The sequence below is a fragment of the Bos taurus genome, chromosome X, assembly GCF_002263795.3.
Source record: "Bos taurus isolate L1 Dominette 01449 registration number 42190680 breed Hereford chromosome X, ARS-UCD2.0, whole genome shotgun sequence".
Classification (NCBI taxonomy): domain Eukaryota; kingdom Metazoa; phylum Chordata; class Mammalia; order Artiodactyla; family Bovidae; genus Bos; species Bos taurus.
In genome coordinates this window covers 111747400-111772925 of record NC_037357.1, presented here as the reverse complement: position 1 = coordinate 111772925, position 25526 = coordinate 111747400, and the positions used below count along the sequence as shown (strand labels likewise).

The following is a 25526-nucleotide window of genomic DNA, read 5'->3' as shown; positions in this document are numbered from 1 at the left end:
CTGGGTCATGCAGATCTTTTTTGTACAGTTCTTCTGTGTATTCTTGCCATCTCTTCTTAATATCTTCTGCTTTTGTTAGGTCCATACCATTTCTGTCCTTTATCGAGCCCGTCTTTGCATGAAATGATACTATACATAGAAAATCCTAAAGATGTTACCAGAAAACTGCTAGAGCTCATCAATGAATTTGATAAAGTTTCAGGTACAAAATTAATACACAGAAATCTGTTGCATTTCTACATACTAACAATGAAAGATCAAAAAGAGAAATTAAGGAACAATTCCATTTATCATCACATCAAAAAGAGTAACATAATTAGGAATAAACCTACCTAAAGAGACAAAATACCTATACTCCAAAAACTGTAAGATGCTGATGAAAGAAATTGAAGGTGACACAAACAGATGGAAAGATATACCATGTTCTTGGATTAGAAGAATCAGTATTCTGAAAATGACTATACTACCCAAAGAAAATTACAGATTCAATGCAATCTGTATCAAATCACCAATGGCATTTTTCACAGAACTAAGATTTCACAAATCTTAAAATTTGTATGGAGACATAAAAGACCGCGAATAGCTGGAGTAATCTTGAGAAAGAAAAACCGGCTGCTTTCTCTTCCTATAACAATTTCTCCTCTTTAATTCTGCAACTCTGTGTTGGCACCTGGTCATCTCAAATGGTAAGCAGTCAGTGACTTCTTGCTGTACCTCACATTTCCCCCTCACCTCTTCCTCCCATAATCTATTGGGTTGTCCAAAAAGTTCATTTGAGTGTTTCTGTAAGATGTTACAGAATAACCTGCATGTTTGGCCAACCCAGTGCATCACAGTGTTAGCTTTTACCTCCAAATAGCTCACATATATGTTTCCTTTGTTTAGCCTCAACATCTTAATGGTCATTTATTGGTTGGAATATTACAGAAATAATTTTCTAACTTTTATTCCTGGACAGATCTTGTATCCTTCCAGTTCATTCTCCTTATAGCTACCAGAGCAATCTTTCAAAAACATAAGCATAAGTCAGGTTATTTCATTTCCTTGCTTAAAAATATGCTGTGACTTCTCATAGAGTAAAAATAGTCCAAACTCTTAAACATAGGTGGAAACAAGGAAGGAAAAGACAGCTAACATACCGAGCAATTTGAGTGCAACGCTCTGCCCCTCTGGTGGGCATTTTACATGTATCCTATCATTTATTTCTCACAAAATTCTGTGAAGCATTATTTTCTTTGTACAGAAGGATATAATTGAGACTTAGAGGTTAGACAACAAGTGGTAAAATAAGTGATCTTTCTACCTACAAGGCTCATACTCTATCTACTCTATCATGCTGCCTTTCTACATGATTTAGCCTCAGCTGATCTTTCCAATCACATTTCTTAGAATAATCATACCCCAGCCACCCCAGCCATAAAGAAGTACCTTTTGATTCTCAAACTACCCAACTGTCCAGGACTTTCAATATGCTGTTTCCTGTGCCAGAAATCCCTTGTTAACTCTGTGCATCTAGCTCACTTTTGACACATTCTTCTAACTTTCTCTAAACAGAAGTTCTCAACCTTGGCTGGACAGGAGAAGCATGGACTGGACATGCTGTGATCAATGCAGTTTGACTTTCTAGGGCTAGAACCCAGAAATTAGCATTTTAAAAACCTCTTCCAAGACTGAAAAACAGTGTTCCAGGTGAATTCCCTGGAGACTCTGGCAAGCTTAACTTAATCATCTTCTGTTTTTATTAGACCCTGTCTAGCCCTCTACTGTAACACTCATCACACTACCAGAATTTTATCTTAGTGTAACTATCCTCACCTCTGAAATGTAAGCATCCCAAAGGCAGAAATCATACTCCAATACAGAGGTTTCTGAATATGTGCTACACACTAGTCCAGTACGTACACAAATACATACACATGCATATACAAATAGTTGAAACCGAAGTTTCACAAAATAATACTGGCTCTTATTTAAGAGGGATAGACTCTTGTTATTTTTCTATTCTACTAATTTTATTCCTTTGTTAAAAAATGTGAATTGATACTCATTAAATTGATTATATAACCTAGTTCTTTGAACTATGCTTGAAAAACATCTCTCTAATTATATTTGTAATGCTAGTCCTAACTCCATGCTAGACATCTAATGGTGTTTAATAAAGATTTGATGAATTAATCAACATTTTATGGAAATTTAATACATATGTATATATGTATACATTTATATGTTTTGCATATTATCAAAAATGGCAGGCAGATAACACTAGGCAAAATAAAAACATCAAAATAAACTTTCATAATCTTTGGACACCAAAGTAGAAAGGTTAAAAAATACATGTAAAACTCAATTCAAATTATAGCAACAGAAAGGGTTGCTATATATACAAAGTGTTTTCTTTTCTAAGAATTAGGGATACTCAGATTATCTCTCTTTTCAAATGTACCAACAAATGTGACAATCTAATTTATTCAGGATACTAATTTTGCTATTGAGGTTGCATTCAGTGGGCCAAAATATAGTGTGAGCAACATTGAAGAAGCTACTTTCCCTCAATTTCAACAATGTATTAGAAATTTAAGATAGCTTAATCAATTTCCGGGTATACTCTGATGTACAATTCAAAATTTATCAATCTTTTCTCTCTGGAAGTGTTTTGTATAGGGCCTGAGACAGGAACCAGATCACAGATGCTGCTGCTAAGTCGCTTCAGTCGTGTCCGACTCTGTGCAACCCTGTAGACGGAAGCCCACCAGGCTCCCCCGTCCCTGGGATTCACCAGGCAAGAACACTGGAGTGGGTTGCCATTTCCTTCTCCAATGCATGAAAGTGAAAATTGAAAGTGCAGTTGCTCAGTCGTGTCTGACTCTTAGTGATCCCATGGACTGCAGCCCACCAGGCTCCTCCATCCATGGGATTCTCCAGGCAAGAGTACTGAAGTGGGGTGCCATTGCGTTCTCCAAGATCACAGATGAGGGGATCTCAAATATTAATTGCTCCATAGTCTCTCTTGCTGAGAAAAAGACCCTAATTATCTTACCTTTATGACCATTTCTCCCCACTGCACACCCATCCCCACATACCTTCTTTACCAGCTGCTATTACAATGATCTCTTAGGGATGCTTAGAGAATCAGTTAAGATTGGTGAAATTCTTGTGAAATATTAGCAAAGATGCAGAGTCTACCCATTTTCAGTTGGTTACCAATAGTTTTATGTTAGCACTTAGAAGTGTGGCCATCTTTACCAATTCTCTGAGGCCCAAAGTAGGAAATGCTTTGGACATAGGAAGAATCTGATACAATTATGAATATAATTCTTCATTTTAAGAATAAATTTGCAATTTAAAACTTTTCAAACTGTCACTTCACAAGCCTCTATATGGAATGCTGTAAAAATACATTGGCTTTAAGATGTCAGTTACACTGTCAGAAATACCAATACTGTATAAGAAAAGATCTTGTCATCCTAAAGTATGGGGACAAATATGACCTTGCTTTTAATAAGCAACGTAAATAACATCATTTTTTCTCATACAAGGAAAAAACTTTAATGGCTTCCAGAGTGGAATTAATCAGGTTAATTCCATTCAGGAAGCATATGTTTCATAATACATATATGCTTATCAAACCCAGGAATTATAATTATTGCTGGGAGAATTAAACATCCTATGAAGTGGGTGATAAGCAGTGATAGGCAGTCTAGCAAGAGCTGGAGTCGCCATATATAGAAAAAATGATTGACAGCCATAGAGAAAAATTCATTTTGTGAAGGTCTTCACCCCCTATCTCCATTCTGCAGCATTTGTATAAAGTAAAACATCACTGCTTTGGGTTGGATAGATATATTGGGATCTGCTGGGAAAGCTGATGTTCTGGCTAGGCATTTGGAATTTCTTTTTTAATATGTAAGCACTATTCTTGCTATATAGCATGAATCATGCAAAGAATATAATGCTACCAGCTTCTGCAAATGAAGTGAAAGGCACACCATTACACTTGATTCCTTCACACATATTATAGAACATCCCTTTTGTTCAAAATTAAAAAAAAAAAAATCTTCAGAGGGGGAAGAAAAGCAAACACTTCCATTTAGCTGAAATACTGAAACTGCATGTAATTTCCTAAGGTATGTAGTTTTATTTATTTTCAAGCTGTTGCTTTTAAACCCCAGTATCTTGATTCAATTCTATCAGCTGAAATGTGCTGTTAACAGTAATCAATAGTTTCAGTAGTTTAGAGATTTTACCATGACATCTTCAAATCTTTCATCAAAAGGCCATTATTCAACCATCTAACTGAAAATCAGAGCTGGCTATAAATGTCATTCCTATCCATAAAATGTAGTTTCAACCTCAGGCAAGTGGAATTTATAGAAGACACAATATTAATAGAGAGGGAATGAGAAAATGGTCTCTGTTTTAAAATAACATTGGAATCTTAGTCCTATTATAGTTAAGAGAAAAATGGTATGTCTAAGGTTTTCAGGAACTCTAAGGGAATTTTACATGGTTTTTAAGAATAAATAGATTTTTTAATGAGTAATAGAGAATAAGCTAAGAAAATTTCCTCAGCATAATTTCCAATTGTTTTTGAAGAGATTAGAAATCTAAGCACAAAATGCACTTTATTCTCCACGCTTTCATAATAAACATAGTTAGGAAACACTGCCATTTTTTCCTATTGATTCAGAATCTTGCAGTTTCTCATGATAAGTTTCAGTATGAATCTTTGTTGTATAAGTACTATAGATACAAATATAAAATGTATAGGAGATACATGGATGTATTCTTGTTTTGTCTTCAACAATACTTGTCCATGAATTTAAGAAATATTTTATTAAATCCCTATTACAAAATTGAGTCACTGGAACAATCTTTAATTTTGAAAAGAATCTGCTAAAAAAAATCCACTTAAAGTTTTACTCGTTATTTACCATAGCTGATAGGAATATGTGAATCCACATATTTAAAACTCTAGGGTGGCTTTATGGGCATTTACAAGCCAAGATAAATTTTTAAATGAAATATCATAAGTCAAATACGTTAGCAACATATTTTCTAACCATTTAGCTAAGAGTGACCAAAAAAAACAAACAAACGTTACACCGCATTTCCATCCACAAGCCATAGGAGATACCTGTTTAGAACAATACCTGGCTTTATCTATGCAAACTACCTCCAAATGATCAAAGTAATTCAACACACATTGTGAAGGAGCAAGTGGGGTCTGAGGAGAATGATACAGCAAGAATGAGGAATTCAAGAAGCTATAAATTGCCACTGTCATCTACTCTATATACAAAGTAGATCAGATCTCGTATCAAAACAGAAGAAAAGAAGGAGAACAACAAGGAGAGGGAGGAGAAGAAACTTTTCTTACTATGATTTGATTTTGGAATTCTTTTTCAACCTGGAATACACTATCACTTTTTTGCCATAATTTTAAAATATTAAAAACCTGAAGTTAGGCCTAAAAATGGATCATATTATTTGAACACTCCAAAGTTTCTTTGTGGTACTAGTAAAGTTCTTATTTCAAGTCAGAAAATTTGACTCTACATAACAAAACTCCAATATAGGTCAGGAAAACTCTATCATGTCCCCAAAGTATTTAAATATCAGGAGCCTTCCTGAACTATAGAATATGATTCACACCAAGACTTCAAGTACATAAAACAACCTGAAACTTCTGTTTTTGCTGTTTATGCATATGAAATTTTATAGCAATAATTTTTGTTTCTAGGAAAAACAATTGTCTGAAAATTGTGTGATCATTAACCATGACCAAGTTAGCCATCTCATTTTTATTTTCACAGATTATGTTAGGAGGAAACCCACAAAAGGCCAGATTAACATTTCAAAATGTATTGGAAAGTAATGAAGGGAAACTGATTCAGTTAGCAACGCTAAATAAAACAGACAATTCATACAGATGCTTTTCCTGTAAAATATTAAATAAACACTCAAAAATGGCAACTTTTTCAAATTTAATAAACCAACCCCTAATTCCTTTTCTCTGAGCAAAGTTTCTTCTTATCAAAGCTCCAGCTTTCATGCGCAAATTCTTCCTGGTCAAAACCACATACTATTTAGAAGACTTGGGTGTTAAATGAAATAAGAAATGATTTTTTGCTTCTCCCTCTTTCTTCTTCTAGCCCAAAAGCCTAAATATATAAGGCCACATAAACTACTACTTTTGTCCACAGCATATCAACTACAAGGACAAATGCTGAGGATTCTTTGGTTCAATTCACAAGTTATAAAAGTAGAAACACTTGACTTACCTGCCATTGTTTCATCAGCTCTCTTACTCCCTTGGAGTCTTCTAGAAGCCTTTCCTTATGGGTGGCATCCTGCAGGACGTTGGCAGTTGTTTCAGCTTCTGTAAGCCAGGCAAGAAACTTCTCCAAGTCCAGGGGGAACTGTTGCAGTAATCTATGAGTTTCTTCCAGAGCAGTCTCTCGCTCACTCACTCTGCAAAGGAACAAATGTCCAGATGCAATTATCCTCAAATATCAGAATGGTGCAGCCAGTGAATCCCACAAAAAGAGCAAAATCAAAGGGACTAAATCATAACATTGCAACAAATGTGAGTTGCTGCTAAAACTCCACTTGAAAACATCAACCACTAGAATAGCATGTGTGTGTGTGTGTGTGTGTGTGTGTGTATGTATTTGGACTTATAGACTTTTGAAAGTTCATTTTCCAAAAAATTCTTTGTTTTAAAAAACATTTTGGCTGGTCAATTTTGAAAGGTTATTTTAATATGTGGCAAAAGTTGAAACTAATCTCTATAGGTAAAACCCTAAAATCTACCATGCTTATCTTTAATGTTACCTGAGGCAGGGAACCATGATTAAATAGGCCAGGAGAAATGCAAACCTACAATGGAAAGTTGAACACTGGAGGAAGAAGGAGAAGGGGACTGGAGAATAAAAGGGAACAAAAAGATTAAGAAGTAGAAAAACTACATATTTCATAGCAAACATTGTGCAACATGTAATCTGCATAACATCAGTGTGTTCTAATAGTTCTAACTATTGTATTAGCTTCCTTTTGCATTACCTGATGGTCATACAACTAAGAATATTTTCCAAAAGAAAAATTTTATGGGTAATGGAAAAAGTAGAGCTTAAAATCCAGACACATTGGGTTCAAATCGCAGTGTCCTCCGCCGAGTGTGATACAAGTTACTTAACCTCTCTGATTTCTCATCTGCAATGCATATTGTTGTATTGATGAGACTGAAAATACAACAGTGTGTGTGAAGCTGAGTGCCTCACACATTATGAGTCACATATTATAGTTGCTCAAAAATGTGGATTCCCTATGCCCACATTCCATTCTCATTGCTCTAATCTTATAGAAGGAATGAATCAAATTCCCTAGTGACACAAAAATCCACAAAAGAGCTATTCATATTTTCTGACAATATATATAATGCATGTATTGTGGATACACATACGTATGCCCTCAGCAAACATCTACATAATAGTAACTTGGGAAGGAAAATTGCCTGAGGCAATAACAGCCCCATCTAAAAAGATTCAGGTAAATTTTTTCTGCAATAAGGAAATTAGTACTCTATTTAAATGTCGTATTTGCCTTCTATTACTACACAAACGCTTTCTGGGATTCAACATAAGCTAAAAATGGATTTAAAAAAAAACTGAACACTTGAATATGATACACACTGCTTGTTAAGATGTGATTGTCAATAATTATGCAAAACTGCAATTTATTTCAGCAGCAACTTTATCATGGGATGTGCAAACCAGGCAATAAACAACTCCTGCCGAGCCAGCGGCAGCAAAGCCCCCGGAAGAGCTGTTTATTCATCATGGGTGAGGTTTTTGCTGAGCATACAGTCTTCCACAGTGTAGTTTTGGTGCTCATACTGGATAAAAATCTTCTGTCTGCATTAACTGGTGGAGGGGAGAATAGGTTTATGAGGGTGCAGCAACTGGAAAAAAGGAAGCATTGCACTAAGCTATTTATCAACTCCTAAATAAACTTGAATACCGCACAACTGAAAGGTAGCCCGGTGCTCTGATTGGGCAAATCAGTTAAACCTCATGAAGTTCGATGGCTAGCCTGAACTGCTAGTTCCTTGCTTATTTAGTTTTCAGGCAAACTATCAATGCAGGGAGAAAGAGCAAAGTATCTTTTATTATTTATTTAGGATGATTTAAAAATTCAGAACCGTTGTGACAAAACTGAGAAACGTAATGTTATAATCTGGTGTGAAACATACAACATACAGGTTGAAGCCTGTGTAATTGCTAACATTTGACCATTTCTGACCAACAAACGGGGCAATTTCAGCCAGTGCTAGCTAATATTTTAGGTTGGCTTGTACTCTAGAAATCACTAAGATTTACTCCACCTCCAGCTCCAAATTTGGCATAGAAATAAGCTGTCACATTGCAGGAGACAAACGCAGGGTTAGACACTGATGTATTTTCTAACATATTCCAAAGTCGCACAAAATAAAAGGGGCAATGTGAAACTCCCTCATGGCAGAGAATTAGATACTGTGCATTTTATTATCAGCTTCATCATCATGATGAGCTGTGCTTGATGCATCCCAGCTTCTCTAACCTTAAAGAGAAACACCACTTACCCTTGGCTTCCAGAGAAAGTAACTAGTAAATAACTTTCTACGAGTTATTTGGAAAATGTGATGCACATAAATCAGATGAAAGTGTTCTACTGAGACAATGAGATTTCCAGCCCAATCCTACCACCAAGGTCGCTGCTTTGTAAATTAGGCCCTTAGGGAAGAGCAGTAACTCTTTCAGGACAGTAAGGCACCGTTTTCCTAAACAACACCCTTGTGGCCTGAAATATTGACAACATCGGGTTGAATATTTTCCAATTTGGAAATACGTTAGACAAAATTCAGTGGCAGCAATGGCAGAAAATCTCTTCAATCAGAGGTGAGACTGTTATCTCTGGCTTGTGTGGGAGATTTAAGGCTGCATCCTTTTTCCTGAGATCCATCTATGTACACTGAATTCTTAAATTTTAATTGTGCTACGTCTAGACTAGATGAGTCAAAGTTACTTGTATTCCATATTTGTGCATTCAAAATAGTTCTGAATATATACCATACTTTAAAATTTTCTATAATCGCATGCCTTTAAGTAACTTCTATGATAAACAAAAAATGTAGCAATGAGAATCATAAAGTAATAAAAAAATTACCTAGAACAAAACTAAAGACCTCGAACATAGATTATTATTTTTAATGATAATATCCAGGTTATCAAATTATGGACCCTGGAGAAAATTTGGCATGAACTTTAAAAGTAACAATGACCAAATTATCATAAAATAGTAATAATGCTTTACAAATATAATTTACTGCATCAGTTAAGTACTTTTTTATATGACAAATTTTAATTATCAGCAAGTCCAGGTATAGAATGCACAAAAATAGCTGAGAATTTGATGGTATATGGAATGGGATGCTGACTTCAAAAAGTTTTATTTCTGTTCATAAGGACACCATTCTCCATAGGTAAATATAGGCAGTGTGGTACAGTGGTTCTCAAAGAATGTTCCATAGCCCAACAGTATCAATGCCATCTGAGAACTTATTAGAAATGTCAATTCTCAAGCCCCACCCTAGACCTGCTGTATCAGAAATTCTGTGTGGAGTCCAGCGAGCTGTATTTTAATAAGTCTTCCAGGCAATTCTGATATATGCTCAAGTTTGAGCATCACTGACGCTGGAGAGACCAAACTTTGAGAACTACTGGTGTAGTGGATGCTGTGCTGGGATGTCCAGACCCCTATTTCAGGACTGAAGTATGTTTTGCTTGCATAACTCACTGAAGCTATGAGCCATGCCATGCAGGGTCACCTGAGACAGACAGGTCATAGTGAAGAGTTCTGACAAAATGTGGTCCAGGGGAGGAGGGAATGGCAGACCATTCCAGTAATTTTGCTGCGAGAACCCCATGAACAGTATGGAAAGACTGAAGGCAAAAGGAGAAGAGGGAAGCAGTGGATGAGATGGTTGGATAGCATCACTGATTCAATGGACATGAACTTGTGAAACAGCTGGGAGACAGTGAGGGACAGGGAGGCCTGGCCTGCTGCAGTCCATGGGGTCACAAAGAGTCCGACGTGACTGAGTGACTAAGCAGCAATGTGTTTTGCTTTAACTCCTGGGAAAGCTGCTGGATGCAGGCAGGTTGCCTCCAATGACTGGTTAATGTGTGGACTTTTTGTAAAAGTCTATCCCCCTTGCTGCAGCTTTGGACAATTCGGGAGGGGAGGAGGATTGATCGATGTTGAGGTTACAAATGAATTGAAGCCCAGCTTCTCCTTCTGTCCTATCCTGGTTCTTTCCCTTTCTTCTCTCCCAGGTATTCATCCTGAGAGCACTCTACCAAAAAATAAAGAAATCCCTACACATTAATCACTTTCTCAGAATCTGACTTCTGGGGAACTTGACCTGCTGAATTGTCATACTAAATAAAACTTTGAAAAATATACTTGTTAAAAAATGTATGTGGAGAAATATACAACCACTTGCACAGATTGTGGTCACAAAAGGAGACAGGATGAAGGATTCTCATACTCAGCAATTGAGCCTGAAGAGCTATTATACCTTTGGTTGTCCTTTAAGGAGATCTGTAGATAAGGCATTATCACCAGTTAAGAAGCAAGAATCTACTGAAAGGACAAAGTGTTGGAGCTATAAAGCTTAGTACAACCCCCCACGTGCACAAATCTGCATAAAGTGGAAAAATCACAGAAGGCATGTCTCAGCATCTCCATTTTCTTTTTAAGAACTGATTATCAATGAGGCAATCAGAGTATACCCTCATCCTTCACACACACACACACACACACACACACACACACACACTTACACACACACCCACACCATGGTATCTCTGAATAAATCTCTAAGACTCCAGATTTTTACCTAAGTTGTAAATCACTAATTTGTTATGGGTCAACCTAATACATAAAAAGCAAAAGAAAAAAGGGAAGCCTATGACTTTCCAAGGTAAGGCTGAAGAGCTTAATTAATGTATGGACAATATTCCATGATTAGATACATGCAGGGAGAAGGCAATGGCACCCCACTCCAGTACTCTTGCCTGGAAAATCCCATGGACAGAGGAGCCTGGTGGGCTGCAGTCCATGGGGTCGCTAAGAGTCAGATATGACTGAGCGACTTCACTTTCACTTTTCACTTTCATACATTGGAGAAGGAAATGGCAACCCACTCCAGTGTTCTTGCCTGGAGAATCCCAGGGACGGGGGAGCCTGGTGGGCTGCCGTCTATGGGGTCGCACAGAGTTGGACACGACTGAAGCGACTTAGCAGCAGCAGCAGCAGGGATGACAGTTCATCACTGCACGTATTAAATGATTATACACACACAAATACATATACACACACATTATATACAACCAAACAGAAACAAACACATTGAATATTTGGGGGGGGAAAAAGGCTCAATCTGATATTTTTCCCAGATGTTTCTGAAAGTGTAACCAACGGGAAATTCACACTACTTGGTCTTCTGCTAAGTAACATTTTCATCCGTGCCCTGGTATCATCAGGAAGTAACCAAATAAAACACTCTCGATCTTTCCTTCCCGGTTTATTTGCACTTTAACAACTATCATTTCCTATGATAGTTTTAGGGAAAGTATTACAGGATGATGTGGGGTTTTTTTTGTTGTTGTTGTTCTTTTTTGTTTGTTAGATATAGATCAGAGAAAATGAGTACCTTAGCAGCAAGCACTTGGACTTTAGGCCAAATACTGCTCATAGAACCAGAGTTAACCTGAAGTTCAAATTCTCTGTAATCATAACAGATTATACTGGTTTGCCAGCCAATGAATTAATTTTGCTTTTGTTTAAAAAATAAGTCTGCATTGTATTTTCATGGGGCAGCTAGAATTTTATTACCTATGGCTATACAGCAGTTTGTAGGAAGCATTCCTTTTAATCTCCAGCAATTCTATTGGCAATGTGCACTAATGAAAAGCATGAATCTAAGCAAAATCCTTCAATAATGTTTGGACCAGTATCCTACTAGTTCCATCTCTAGCAACAATTCTAAGACTATGGCTTTATGTGTCTTTGGAAAATATCTCCTTAGATAGATGACCCAGAAGGGTTCTGGCAACTGAGAGAATGTTTCTCTTTTTTCCTCTGTTACTGAACTCTAAGGTAAGAAAAATATTCTGTCCTTTTAATGTAACTATTGACACAGAGTATGAGATGAAGGCTCTAAGCTAGCACAGAAAATAAATTTAAAATCTGTTATCTACAGAACTCTTCAAAAATTTTAAAAGTATGTTCAGATTTATTCTCTCACCAGTTCATAAATTAACCTCCCATTTTTTTTTCTACCTACAGTATGTTTGGTTTCTTCATTTGCTTTCAGTTGGATGTTTCACTCTTTCCCACTGAGTTCAACTTCCATACAGGTTATCTTTAAACCTGAATCTCATTCTTATTTCCACATGCCTACCAACAACTCATGCATTAGGTGATGCATGCACCTCGTCTACATGTATTATGTGCCAGGATTCATGCGTGGTGTTGGTAACACTAAAGTCAGTGAGACATGGACATGGACTTTGACATTGAACACATTCAAGTCTGGTGGAGGAGACCGATATTTAGACATTTATCTATAGTTACAATATGATTCATGACATGAGTTTGGGACATGAGTTTGAGCAAGCTCTGGGAGTTGGTGATGGATAGGGAAGCCTGGTGTGCTGCAGTCCATGGGGTCACAAAGAGTCAGACATGACTGAGTGACTGAACTGAACTGACAATATGATTCAGGTTGTAGTTCATCTGGATTCCCTAACAGTAGCTTGAATATAATATGCATCACACTGTATTCATGAACTTCTGTGTCAATTTCCTTAACAAGTGATAAATCTATCTTTTTTCAACACATTTTTTTTTTCCCTTTTCTTATCAAAGGAAGTGGGGATCATTGCTGGGCTTTATCTCAAAATACAGTGATGGATGTTCAACAAAAGTCTGCCTAATTGAATTAATTTTCATAACAATCAGAAACCTTTTAGATATCTCATAGGTTATTGCAAGTTTCATTTTGCTGTTGGGAAGACTGATTCTGAGAGAGCCAAAATGACTTTCCCAAAGTTGAACCCAAGGAAGTGGTGGAATTAGGATTATAGTTCAAGTATTGAATCCTGAAAAAGACAGTTTTCTAACTCTGAAAATGGATATTAGTGTCCACTCCTCTCTGATATACTCACTGCAGTCGTAAAAGAAAGGAAAGTGCCAGAAAGTTTATGCTACTGAATCCTGGCCTTCGTTTTGGAGCAAAAATTCATCTCTTTGTTATTTTACCATAAGAGCCATCACTGCAACACATAGAAACCTACTGAGAGGGAAAGATATTCCCTCACTCCAACTACAGTAGAAAGATCTAGCTGGTCTCTGTTTCAAAACAAACAAAAAAATCCATTTCTAATGCAAATTTGCTGGTTTGCCATTCACCGACAAATGCATCAAAGAGGTTTTTATCCCCTCTCTCCTGAGGTTTGGTACTAAATTACTCAAACTCTTCAGAGTTAATTGGAAACTATGACCTAAATGTTCCCAAAGTATTGCTGATTACTTCTCAGAAAACTCATTCCCATCTTTTTGTCACCCCAGACAACACAGGATGACTTTTTAACATGTGCAGAAGCAACATACTTGCATGGAAAATAGATTAGTTCTCTAAAGATAAACCATAGCTTTGAAGCTAGCTATTTTCTTCAAAGATACAGACATTCTAGTGAAAAAAAAAATCACCTGGACTTTATATTTGGATGGAAAGAGAATATAGGTATTATTAATCATGTAAGAAATTTTAAAATACACATTCCAACTCTTTTATTTTTTCACTCTATGGGCATTTCAAAAATTGAGATTTGCACAATATATCATTAGGTAAAAAGCATAATTACATACTTTTTTCCAAAAGTATTGGGATATTTCTCAAAAGAAATTAGGAGACAGCAGTAAAAATGTACTTTGTTCTGTTCTTGGCATTATTCACTTCATTTGACTTGTGTTTCAGACATTTATCATTGAGAAAAGCTGATAAAAATATACAAAATATTAAAAACAAGTATTCAAGATACATATATATATATATATATATATTTCCTACCTTGGAATATTAACAAAGAGATTAACATTCCTTAGTCTAAGATCTGTATTTTATATATATTTTTTACTGATACAATACCTTAAGGTACTATTTTGGAGAAGTTTAATTATAGCACTGTAAAAGACATTTAGAAAAAATGTACATTGATACTGCCATCCAGAAGAATATAAACTTAGATTAGGGTTGAGTTTACAACTGGATACAATTTCTACTCTTAAGAAATTCTCTATGATTTGTATAATATGAATCTTTAAGTCGATGTTGGTCACTTGTAATGTTAATCTCTTTAAAAGATGTATTTTCCTGTTTTGATAAGCTAGATTGAGTAGCTTTCTTCTCTTCTAAAAGGATATATGAAAACTAGGATAGAAACCAATTTAAAAGATCATCTCTTTGAAGTCTCATTAGACTGCAGTCAAACAAATATACATTCACATCCTCAATATCTTAGAGAAAAAGAGAACAGGAGATGTTGTTATATAACATTCAGAAGACAGCAAGGCAAGTTGGTTCAGTTTTCTACCATCAAAAGGCAAACATATAGCAGATTCCCTTTAAAAGGAAAGAAGGGGTTAAAAACATATCATCAGCTGATTATATGAACTTACAGTAGAGGTTTCTCAATGGAATTCAGAAATATGAATGATTTTCATAATTCCTGATATGAACTTCAAGTTCTGGTCTCTAAATATTTGTGACTATCATTACCTAGTTCCTCACTCAGCACTCTTTTGTGGTTAATAATGCACTTTTGAGAGCCTTTTAAATTCAACATTTATTGCCATAGTATTTTGCACTAAAACAATGCTCTTTAGTTTTCAAGCTTTTCCACATATATCTTCTTTTTGATTTGTTAAACAACTTGATGAGGTTAATGGGGCAGGTTGTTATTATCAGCAACATTTTATAGATGAGAAACATGATTTTCTGAGAGGCTGGGCAAGTTACCAAAGTAAGTGGCAAAACGTGAAACATCTAATCTAGTCTGCTCTGACTTTACATTTCAAGGTACATTTGCCAATCTCCTTGTGAAGTAAATATAAAGGATATTCAGTTCAGTTCAGTCGCTTAGTTGTGTCCGACTCTTTGTGACCCCATGGACTGTAGCATGCCAGGCTTCCCTGTCCATCACCAACTCCTGGAGACTACTCAAACTTATGTCTATTGAGTCGGTGATGCCATCCAACCATCTCATCCTCTGTTGTCCCCTTCTTCTCCTACCTTCAATATTTCCCAGCACCAGGGTCTTTTCCAAGGAGTCAGTTCTTCGCATCAGGTGGCCAAAGTATTGGAGTTTCAGCCTCAGCATCAGTCCTTCCCTAGTACTAGTGTCAAAAGCTCCTTGCTTTCTGTGATTATTATAAGAATTCAGATTATGGTGTATATTTGTGTGTAGAACAAAAAAAAGATTATTCCTTTGCTTACCATCATCAGTTGCCATCTAAGAAAATTATTAAAATGAATACTGCATGTTGGATTTGAAGTAGGTTTGAGGATTTTAACATTTTAAAAGAGGGGATTGTAGGCAGTAATATTTTTATTCTTATGAAATAAAAAAGCATTTAATACATACACTTGTGACCTTCTTATAATGGTAACTTAGTAAATGTTTGCTAATTATACAGAAATTATCCAGAAATCTGTATCTTTGAGAAATGTTTTACACTAGAAATATCTAACAAGAACACCAAACACTTCACACGTTCTTTCCTAGAAATTTTATGGTAAAATAAATATATTTTAATAAGACCGGTTGAGAAATGAATTAATCTCTCAAAGTGACTCTGTCTTGGTAGATTCTAAAAGAATTGCCCTTGCTCTTTTCATTTTGAATCCTTTTAATGACTCAGATATGCTTTATAAGACTTGTAGGATTACAAATAACTTGAGCTAATTAAAATGGATGATCAAAATAAAGATTTAAAGTTTCCTACTTTCCCACTATTAATTATTATGGGGAGAAACTACATTTAAAAGAACTAAATAATTTAGAATATATTGATGGCCTTCTATAAGATCAATTCAAATTTATGAAGAATAGTAAAACATTAATGATTTATTTTTTCAATTAAAACTATAACACTAAAGGAATCACTCTGAGAGCTGCACATGCTTTTAAGAATCCTCTTATTTATGATTATATCGCTTACCAAATGTCTTTATATCTTTATCATCATCATCCATCAATATCAACTTTTTGTTAATCCCTTGACACAAGGCTTCGTCCCACAGTTCGTAGTATTTAACAGACACTCAATAAACCAAATTAAAGTCAATGAGCCTACTATGAACCAGGCATAGCTTCTAAAAGTGAGAATGTCTCAATTACTTGTTTTCAAAATACTTATAAATAGTAATTATTTCTTGATGTGAATTTATTGAATAATAGTTTATATTTGCATAGAATTTTAAAATTTATACATTACTTTCACCTATACTATTTCAGTTGAACCTCAGAATAACTTGTGGATAGCTCTTGTTATAGTAGAATTGATTGTATAACAGACTATCACTCAGTTATAACTAATATGTTTAAAAATAAGAATAAGCAATCCTGTGACCAAAATTATGTTTCCCTTTGTAGAAGCATGGATATTAAATCTTTGGAGCTTATACCTTTAATCAATTTTTTAATTAGCAGTGAAAGTGAAATGGTAGGCTATTTCACTGGGCGACATGTCACATTGGATTGTCAATGACTGAATTTCTGCTACTCTTACATGAAAACAATTTATTTTTTGAAAAAAAAAATGTACTCCTGCAAGGAATGTTAATCCAATATATTTTTAAGTGCATTGCAAAAACAGAGGGCAAAGCAAACAATAACTTCTGTCAAAATAAATCCATTGCTTTGGCAAATTTTCTAATATCCTATAAGTTTGAGCCTGATCTAGAGATAACATGTACTGAAAGGGACTAAAAAGTCATCCTGTCCAAGCACCCACTTGGCTCTGTCAGCAAACATACTCCTCCCTTCCCTGTTTTGCATTATTCATAGATTTGAACGGATGCCCTCTCTGTAGCTCCATTCAGGTTCTAACAAAAACATCCAGCATGGGAATTCCCTGGCTGTCCAGTGCTTAGGATTCCATGCTTTCACTGCTTTGGGCCTGGGTTCAATCCCTGGTTGAGGAACTAAGATCCTGCAAACTGTATGGCGTGGCCAACTAATTAATTACTCAATCAAAGGAAGAGTTCATCTACGTTTAAAAAAACATTTGTCAGGGATGAGAATAGAACAGTACAGCACAGCACCAGAGACCTTCCCTTGCTGCTTAACAGTAATCATTTTTTTTTTCCTTTTCTTTTTTTAAACTCTTAATTCCAGACCAGGGATCGAACCCAGGCCCCCAGAAGTGAAAGTGCCAAGTCCTAACCACTGGACCACCAGAGAACTCTGGATACTGACCCATTAATGTACATTCTTTGTGTAAAAGCATGAAATGGTTGCTAAACCATCCAATTTGCCTTGCATCTAACCAGTATTTCTCCAATTTAGTCATAGGAATATAATGAGAGAACCTGTCAAATGCCCTGATGAAATTCAAATAGATGGCTGCATTTTGCTTACCCATTGAAGAAAATTCTTCAATGCAAAAAAATGTTTTGCCTCAAACATATAGGTAATATAGTTTTTTTTTTTTAACTGATTGTGTATGTATTTGTTTTACTAAATTATCTGATTAGTCTCTTCAAGAAATGGGTTCATATTTCTCTCACAGCCTCCATCTAAGAAGCATTCATCATGGTAGCTACAGTAATATCTTCTGTGATTTTAACACAGAATTCAACTGCATTAGTCAACATCTACTTAGAAGGTAATTAACATAGCTCCGAGAGGAATGTCATCATCACCCTTTTGTAGAGACCAGGGCATTTACTAAAGATGGTGGAAATAGATTTTAACTGCAATGATAGTCACAGAATATTTAAAGGCTTTTCTAACTGCAATGATAGTCACAGAATATTTAAAGACTTTTCTAGACAATCAGTTCAGTTCAGTTCAGTTCAGTCACTCAGTCGTGTCTGACTCTTTGCGACCCCATGAATCGCAGCACGCCAGGCCTCCCTGTACATCACCAACTCCTGGAGTTCACTCAGACTCAAGCAGATCTTAAATGTTTGCTGATTTCATTAGTCATACATTGCAACTGGATCACGAAGAAAGAGGTTAGGTTCTCAGAGAATATTGTTATTTCATTAATCAATACATCAGTTCTCATCATGAAAAAATATTTAACCAAATTTTACAGACAACACAACAGAGGCTTTCTGGAAACTGAGGGACAGTTTTGATTAACAGAGTGCTTGAAGAGTGCTACTGGCATTCCATGGGGAGGGGCTACAGATGGTAGACTCCACGAACAAAACACTGTCCCAAGTCCCACAATACTTTTCTATTTCCTTTTGGATGCACCCCACAGCATGTAGGATCTTAGTTCCACCACCAGGGATCAAACCCACACCCCCTGCATTGGAAGTGCAGAGTCTTAATCACTGGACCACCAGGCAAGTTACCCTTTTGAATGTCCGTCTAGACACTCATGTAGGACAAGACCCTGTGAACACCTGAACCTAAAACTTAACTCAATTTTACATACATATGCGAGAAGGCGATGGCACCCCACTCCAGTACTCTTGCCTGGCAAATCCAATGGATGGAGGAGCCTGGTAGGCTGCAGTCCATGGGGTCGCTAAGAGTTGGACACGACTAAGCAACTTCACTTTCACTTTTCACTTTCATGCACTGGAGAAGGAAATGGCAGCCCACTTTAGTGTTCTTGCCTGGAGAATCCCAGGGATGGCAGAGCCTGGTGGGCTGCCGTCCATGGGGTCACACAGAGTCGGACACGACTGAAGTGACTTAGCAGCAGCAGCAGCAGCAACATACACATATAAAGTACTTTTGTCAAGATTGTAATAGACACTGGAATTTTCAGAAAAGGAACTGAGTGACAGTGAAAGTCACTCAGTCATGTCCAACTCTTTGTGACCCTATGGACTATACAATCCATGGAATTCTCCAGGCCAGAATACTGGAGTGTGTAGCCGTTTTCTTCTACAGGGGATCTTCCCAACCCAGGGATCAAACCCAGGTCTCCCACATTGCAGGTGGATTCTTTACCAGCTGAGTCACCAGGGAAGCCCAAGAATACTGGAGTGGGTAGCCTATCCCTTCTCCAGAGGATCTTCCCAACCCAGGAATCGAACTGGGGTTGCCTGCATTGCAGGCAAATTCTTTAGCAGCTGAGCTACTAGGGAAGCCCAACTGTTATGAAAGCCCAAGGAAAATTTTACCTAGTGCTGTTACAGATTTTGTTAGAAGTTGTTTAGCATTTTGGAAAATTACACTATGGATGGCCAATGCCACTCACAGTATTTGAGTCCATATACAACACACCAGTGTCACTCCATAATGGTTGATATTGCATTCACAGTGTAGTCAACTAGAACCTTCACTTGTGCTCTAGCGTGATCCTGACTGAATTGCTCCATACTGAAATACACATTATTTTATTATAAATGGCTCATATTTCTCTTAAAAATTAAAAAGTTAAAACATCATTTTTTAAAGTATCTACAGGTAGGATATATTATCTATAAATTTTAGTTTATGACTATAAAGAAGGTGTTACAAAGTATTTGTTATAAGAAAGGAAGGGGTTGGCATTGGACCTGAGAAGGTTGAAAACCACGGATACGGAGCTACTGGGAAATTTCAAGATGAGAATATTATACTGAAAATAAATAGAATTTTTAAGGGACAGAATGAGAATATTTGCCCTCTGTGTATCCAATCCCTGATCCTAACAGCTCCACAGAGAACAGAATTGTATTTTTAAAATTGCTTGCTTTTACAGGCAGCTGTGACTACCAGTGAACCAGAGGTCTACTTCATATACGGACCTGAATTAAAAACAGCCAGGCCTTCAGTTAGTTCAGAGCCCAGGTTCTTGATTACATTTGACACAATAATCATCATCATATCTTAAGACTCAAATCAGCCTGACAGTGCTCAACTCAGGGCTGCTTCTCCCAATTAGCTGAAAATTGCAGCCCAGCTCATCTTCTAGGGGAGAAGTTTACATTTACAATTTTGCTGTGTTGAAAAAGCAATGAACATGACAGAAAGAACAAATCAACTTTCTAACTTGTACAATAGCTATTTTAAGTTCACTAACTCTGGGAAACCTGTTTTCACAGGAATGAAAAAGTATAGACATTTTGTTATTATTTTTTTAAAAAGCTACACAAAGTTTAACAGAGTCAGAGTTTGAACTACAAATGGGGGCATCAAAACACATTGTTAATATTTTTAAAAAATTATGTCTCTCACCCCAAATTATTTTCCAAATGAGCTTTCAAAAGGGACAATCTTTTATGTAAAAGATATATTAAAATAATTTGCAATTAGTAGATAGGTACCTATCATTTGAAAATGAAAAGCTCCAGATATCAAAGTCCTAAGGAATGAATTTACAATAAGATGCTAACTAGAGAACACTGTTAGTGTGACATGAGTATTATTCTATGTATCTGGCTCAAAATCATTTCTCTATTTCTAGGATAAAATAATTGAGGAGGCTTTTGTGTATTTTATTTTCCTAATTATGATACCTTTTGATGTGGATCAAGGCAGTTTGCATATACTATGGAAAAAGTGCACAATAGCAAGGTAACCTCCTGTCATGGCAGCATTTAGACGGCTGTGCCAAAGATCTGCTCAGAGGAACAACACTCTGATATGCCATTTTCTAAGTGGATAAAAGCTTAGAGTCAGAAGAAATATGAGACAAAGACTGGGTCTAGAAAAGTAAAATAAATAAATAAATAAATAAATGCTGAGAAGCAGAAGAACTGGAAAGGCAAGAAGATGTTGAAGGGGCCTGAGAAGGATTTTCCAGCCACTGGGGATGGGGCGATACATGGGCAATAACAGGAATATAAGACCTGACAAAGTGTGAGACCCACTGGAAGTAACTGCTGAAAATAATGGAGAAACCATGGAAGCTGAAGTGGAGATCAAAAGGAATAGGGAGTGAGGGAGGCAAAGATGGGGACAGGAGCACAGAGAAGTGACAGAAATAACAAGAGAGGAGGCATATTAAAGGCAGTGCTTCTTTGAGTTTTATTTTTCCCAAACATCCCTGTTCACCCAAAGGTGGGCATTTCTTTTAAGACAAACCACGTTATGAATATCCTTAGTTTTTTGTATATCCCTAAAGAAGAGATAATATCTTTCTTATACTATAGCTATATTTATATGGGATTTAGGATGGATTTTTAAAGAGTAGTTTTTGATGCAAGTTTTAACCATTGTGTAGGAAAGACGTCAAGGCTGAATGAATGAGTGTTCATTTTTATATACATTCATTTACTATATATATATACCATACACACATGAATGCTCAGTCGCTCAGCCGTGTCTCACTATAACATCATCTAAATTATTTTGCCCCCAATTTTTATGATACGAATTATTGGGAAAGGATAATGTTAATGCTTATCGATGAATTAATTGATGTCTTTCTCCTTTAAGATTAGTCAACAATCTGAGTACTGTTGAGTATTGTAAGCAACTTTTCCATAGACTCTGTTTTCTTTTGGAAAACAAAGTTCCCATTTTCTGTTGTTTAGAGTAATTAAATCTTTGAAGAGTTTGTTTTTGAGCTTTAGGGGAAAAAAAAAAGTCCTCAAGTAAGCCAGCATTCTTTAAAATTATCTAGAGAAAACTATACATTCACGGTTTTAAAAACAACACCATCCGCTGCTAGTATCCTGAGGTTAACATATACATAGAAAGGTTTGGCAAAAATAAAAAACAATAAGACATAAGCTTTAGTAATGAAATCAACACATTTGATTTTAGCCTGTCATTACCTCAGTGTGTTTTTTCAAACTCTAGGAACCAGAGTAATAAGGAAATGGAATTAGAAATCCTTTGAGGGACAACTACTTAAATTATGGATACTAAGTTGTAAAGCATCTGGCTCATTCTAGTACTGGCATGAGCTTTCTGAAAAAAAAAAATGCTCTTTAGATTTTGCCATTTAAATAAGACCCTTAGTGATTAATCAACTGATCTGCTATAGTTGGTTTGAAGGTATATGCCAGTGATAGCACTGATGGTGGTACAACACTTAAAAACCCCACACAAGTAGATTACGGAACAGTCTGGTCACTTTCCTATTAATGTTCATTCAGGTAAGTGTAGTTATGCTACACTTGCTCTTGCTCGCCACAGAATGGGAGTTCAATGTTTTTTAATCCAAGTCTTATTTTGCTCTATGAGTCCTGTGAGCACAGAGAGCGAAAATTCCCCACATCAAAATCCAGGTGAGGGGAGGCGAGGCCTGCTCATAGGATTGACAGTGAATGAGACGGTACCTCTAGGAAAGAGGAATGCCATTCAGAATGGCCATCCTGCTGAGTATGATCTATCTGTTCACTTGGTGTTAGTGAAGTTGCTGAATTTAATTTCAAAAATTTTACAGTGATTACTTAGAAATCACTGGCTCTCCAAGCAACTTTCAGAAGTTGAGCCCAGTTCTTTAAGTCCTTGCTGTAATGATGGAAAACACAGAGTTTATGGCTACTCCGCACCTCTGAGAGACCACTGTGTATGTCGCTCATGCACTTTCTGCAATAAATGTTGTCAGCGAAACAAATAATTTGTGGATCAGCTTTTTTTTTCTTTTTCCCTTTCTTATTTATAACATTTGTATCATTATATAACTAGATTCTGGGACTAAGTTTAATACTTTATCATTAAGTAGTTTGAGTTCTTGGAGGAAAAAAATGGCTGTCTCTAGAGGTTAAGTTATAGTTCATTATCCTATAAAAATCAAGTGTTTTTAATCGGCACATATGTATCTGATTTTTCATTTGAAAGTATGAACATCATAATTTCACCCACCTGATCATGTTTTTCCTGGAGCATATATTTTAAAGTAGCTCTTAAAACTTGCAACGTGTGACATAATTATTTTAATCTTCATAAAAAAATGATCTGCTAAAAATAAAAGTATTGGTGTAGCCTTGGTGTTAGAACTAAAAATACCACATATTTGTTTTGTGAGTGGAATATGTACTCAAATGACACAATAGTAGTATTAAATAAGTGTGTAATAGTAATTCAACAAAGGGCACATTAAAAAAAAAAAAATCTTAGTTATTAACCCAGTGCAAGTAAATTTAAAATTCTGTAGATTCCCTCAGTAAATTATAACAGTATGGAAAATTCTTCCTATGTATGTTAGAAGGAACAAAAGCTAGTATTAGTAGAATATTATGTTTCTCCTTATAGAAAAAGATATTATTATACTTTCCTAGCATAAATATTCATAAATATAAATACAAGGAGAATTTTGTTCAGCATCTCTCTCCAACAACCATTGCAGTATCTGGAAAAGAGTGCTTAATTTTTACCAAAGTGACTAACTAGAAAATGAAAAATATAGGTCAATATCAGTCTTCTTCTCAGATATTTTCATTATATAATAATGACATGTAACTGTCAATGTTTGAATCTTTTTCTTCAAAGTTAGAATCAAGGCTCTACCAGATAACCCATTTCAAAAGCAAAATTTGGCTAAAGTTTGGAAAAGAGATACAGAAAAATCGAGAGAAACTTGCTTTTCCAAGAAAAATGGCAAATACTTGCTTAGATGCCCTTTTGGAATCAGTCATATTAATGATGCTAGCAAAGATAGAAAAGAGTTAATAAAATTACTTACATGTATGTGTGTGTTTTTGTTCAAAATATTAAAAAGTAACAAATCACCCTACATGAGAAAATTCTCAAAGAGTTATGGCAGTGGTCCCCAAACTTTTTGGCACCAGGGACCAGTTTTGTGGAAAAGTTTTTCCACAGACCAGGGTTGGGACCCCTGAATTAGCAAACCCAAGATCATACAAATGATACTTCAATGTAAACATAAGGAAAAGAAAAGAGTCTTTCTTCTTTTTCTTCAAATGCAAGAATTTCTGCATCAGAACTGTCACAACGTTGGGGTTTTGAACTTGGGAAAGTAATAGACTCTCTGCATCTCAGTATCCTTTCCTGAGTCATAAATATTTTGATAATGAAATTGGCAACACACACTCAGTGAACTCAAATGTGTGAAATGTTATATTCATTTAGAATGTGGACTAGCAATTGGTAAATGTCTGTCTCCTTGCTTGTTATTTGACAAGAGAGTACAGAACTCAGCCTGAGCAAGCCGCCCTGCCCTTCTGATTAAGGGCTTGTGGTCAAGGTGTCCTGAGTCACTGGCGTGCCAAGAGGTCTATAAAATCCTGCTAGAACTGCGCCTCTCCAGGTACTCTACTCAACAGCCCTGGCCTCTCCTCAGAGCAGATTGGGACTCTCCATCAAGAATGGTTGCCAAGTGAGAAGTAGATAGAGGCTGATTCACACACACCAAGTGCTTGGCTGAGCTTCTAGAAGTGTCTATCTGCCAGAATACATTTTTCTGTTACCAGCAGCAACCTTACAATTAGGCTAAATGCAATCATTAGCAGGTTGCAGATTCTGTTTTGTGTGGGGGATAAAAATCTCTAAGAGTTAGTCCCATGTCATTAACATGTTGATGAAGACAGAGTATCAAGGAGGGTTAATAGAATTTGTTTCAGGGGAAAAAAAATACATATTAGCAGATCCCAGCAATTATAATAGACTCTCTTGCTTATCGCTATTTGCTAAAATAGAGAGACTTCTTTTACTAAAGGGATCCAAGATTACTTGTGTGATTTCTGAATGATTTACCTCCTATTCTCACTGTGGAACGTTTCAGGAAAACAAAGATTCAGTATGACTCAAATATGCTGTGCCAGAGAATCGAGCTTTCTCTTTCTCTGTCATCACTGTCATTGTTTTCATAGTTGTTTTCCTTCTTCTTTTCCTCCTCTTCTTTCATTCTCTCTCTCTCTGATTCCTCTCCCTTATCTATCTACCCACCTATCAATATCTATGTCATCTATCTAACCATCCACCCACCCAGGACAATGTTCCTAAACTTCTAATAGGATATGAAGTGAAAATAATAGATCCAAGGACTAACAGAAAATATGCATGTATAGAGTCCAAAGGTAGAATAGCACAGCTTCCCTTGATTGGTATGCAAATTTATAAATTTATACCCTACTGAAAAGTTGTTCTAATAGCACTTGAGAATACTACTTAGGGTAACCTACAGTGAAATGCGCTCTATGCGGCAGCTGGGGCTACATGCTATGTGATCGATCTTATAAATGCTTATTGAGTACTGAGTATTGTCCCAGTTACTATCAGATCAGATCAGATCAGATCAGTCGCTCAGTCGTGTCAGACTGTTCGCGACCGCATGAA

At 36.2% G+C, this 25526-nt stretch overlaps 1 protein-coding gene across 10 annotated transcripts in view; it reads right to left on the bottom strand.

Annotated features, from left to right (window-relative positions):
* DMD (dystrophin) overlaps positions 1 to 25526 on the bottom strand; it is a 2236915-nt gene that overhangs the window by 531836 nt on the left and 1679553 nt on the right. For all 10 annotated transcript variants that reach the window (XM_024988361.2, XM_024988358.2, XM_024988360.2 and 7 more), the window contains one exon: positions 6282 to 6471. In XM_024988361.2, coding sequence (XP_024844129.1) covers positions 6282 to 6471 — 190 coding nt within the window. The remainder of the gene's footprint in view (positions 1 to 6281; positions 6472 to 25526) is intronic.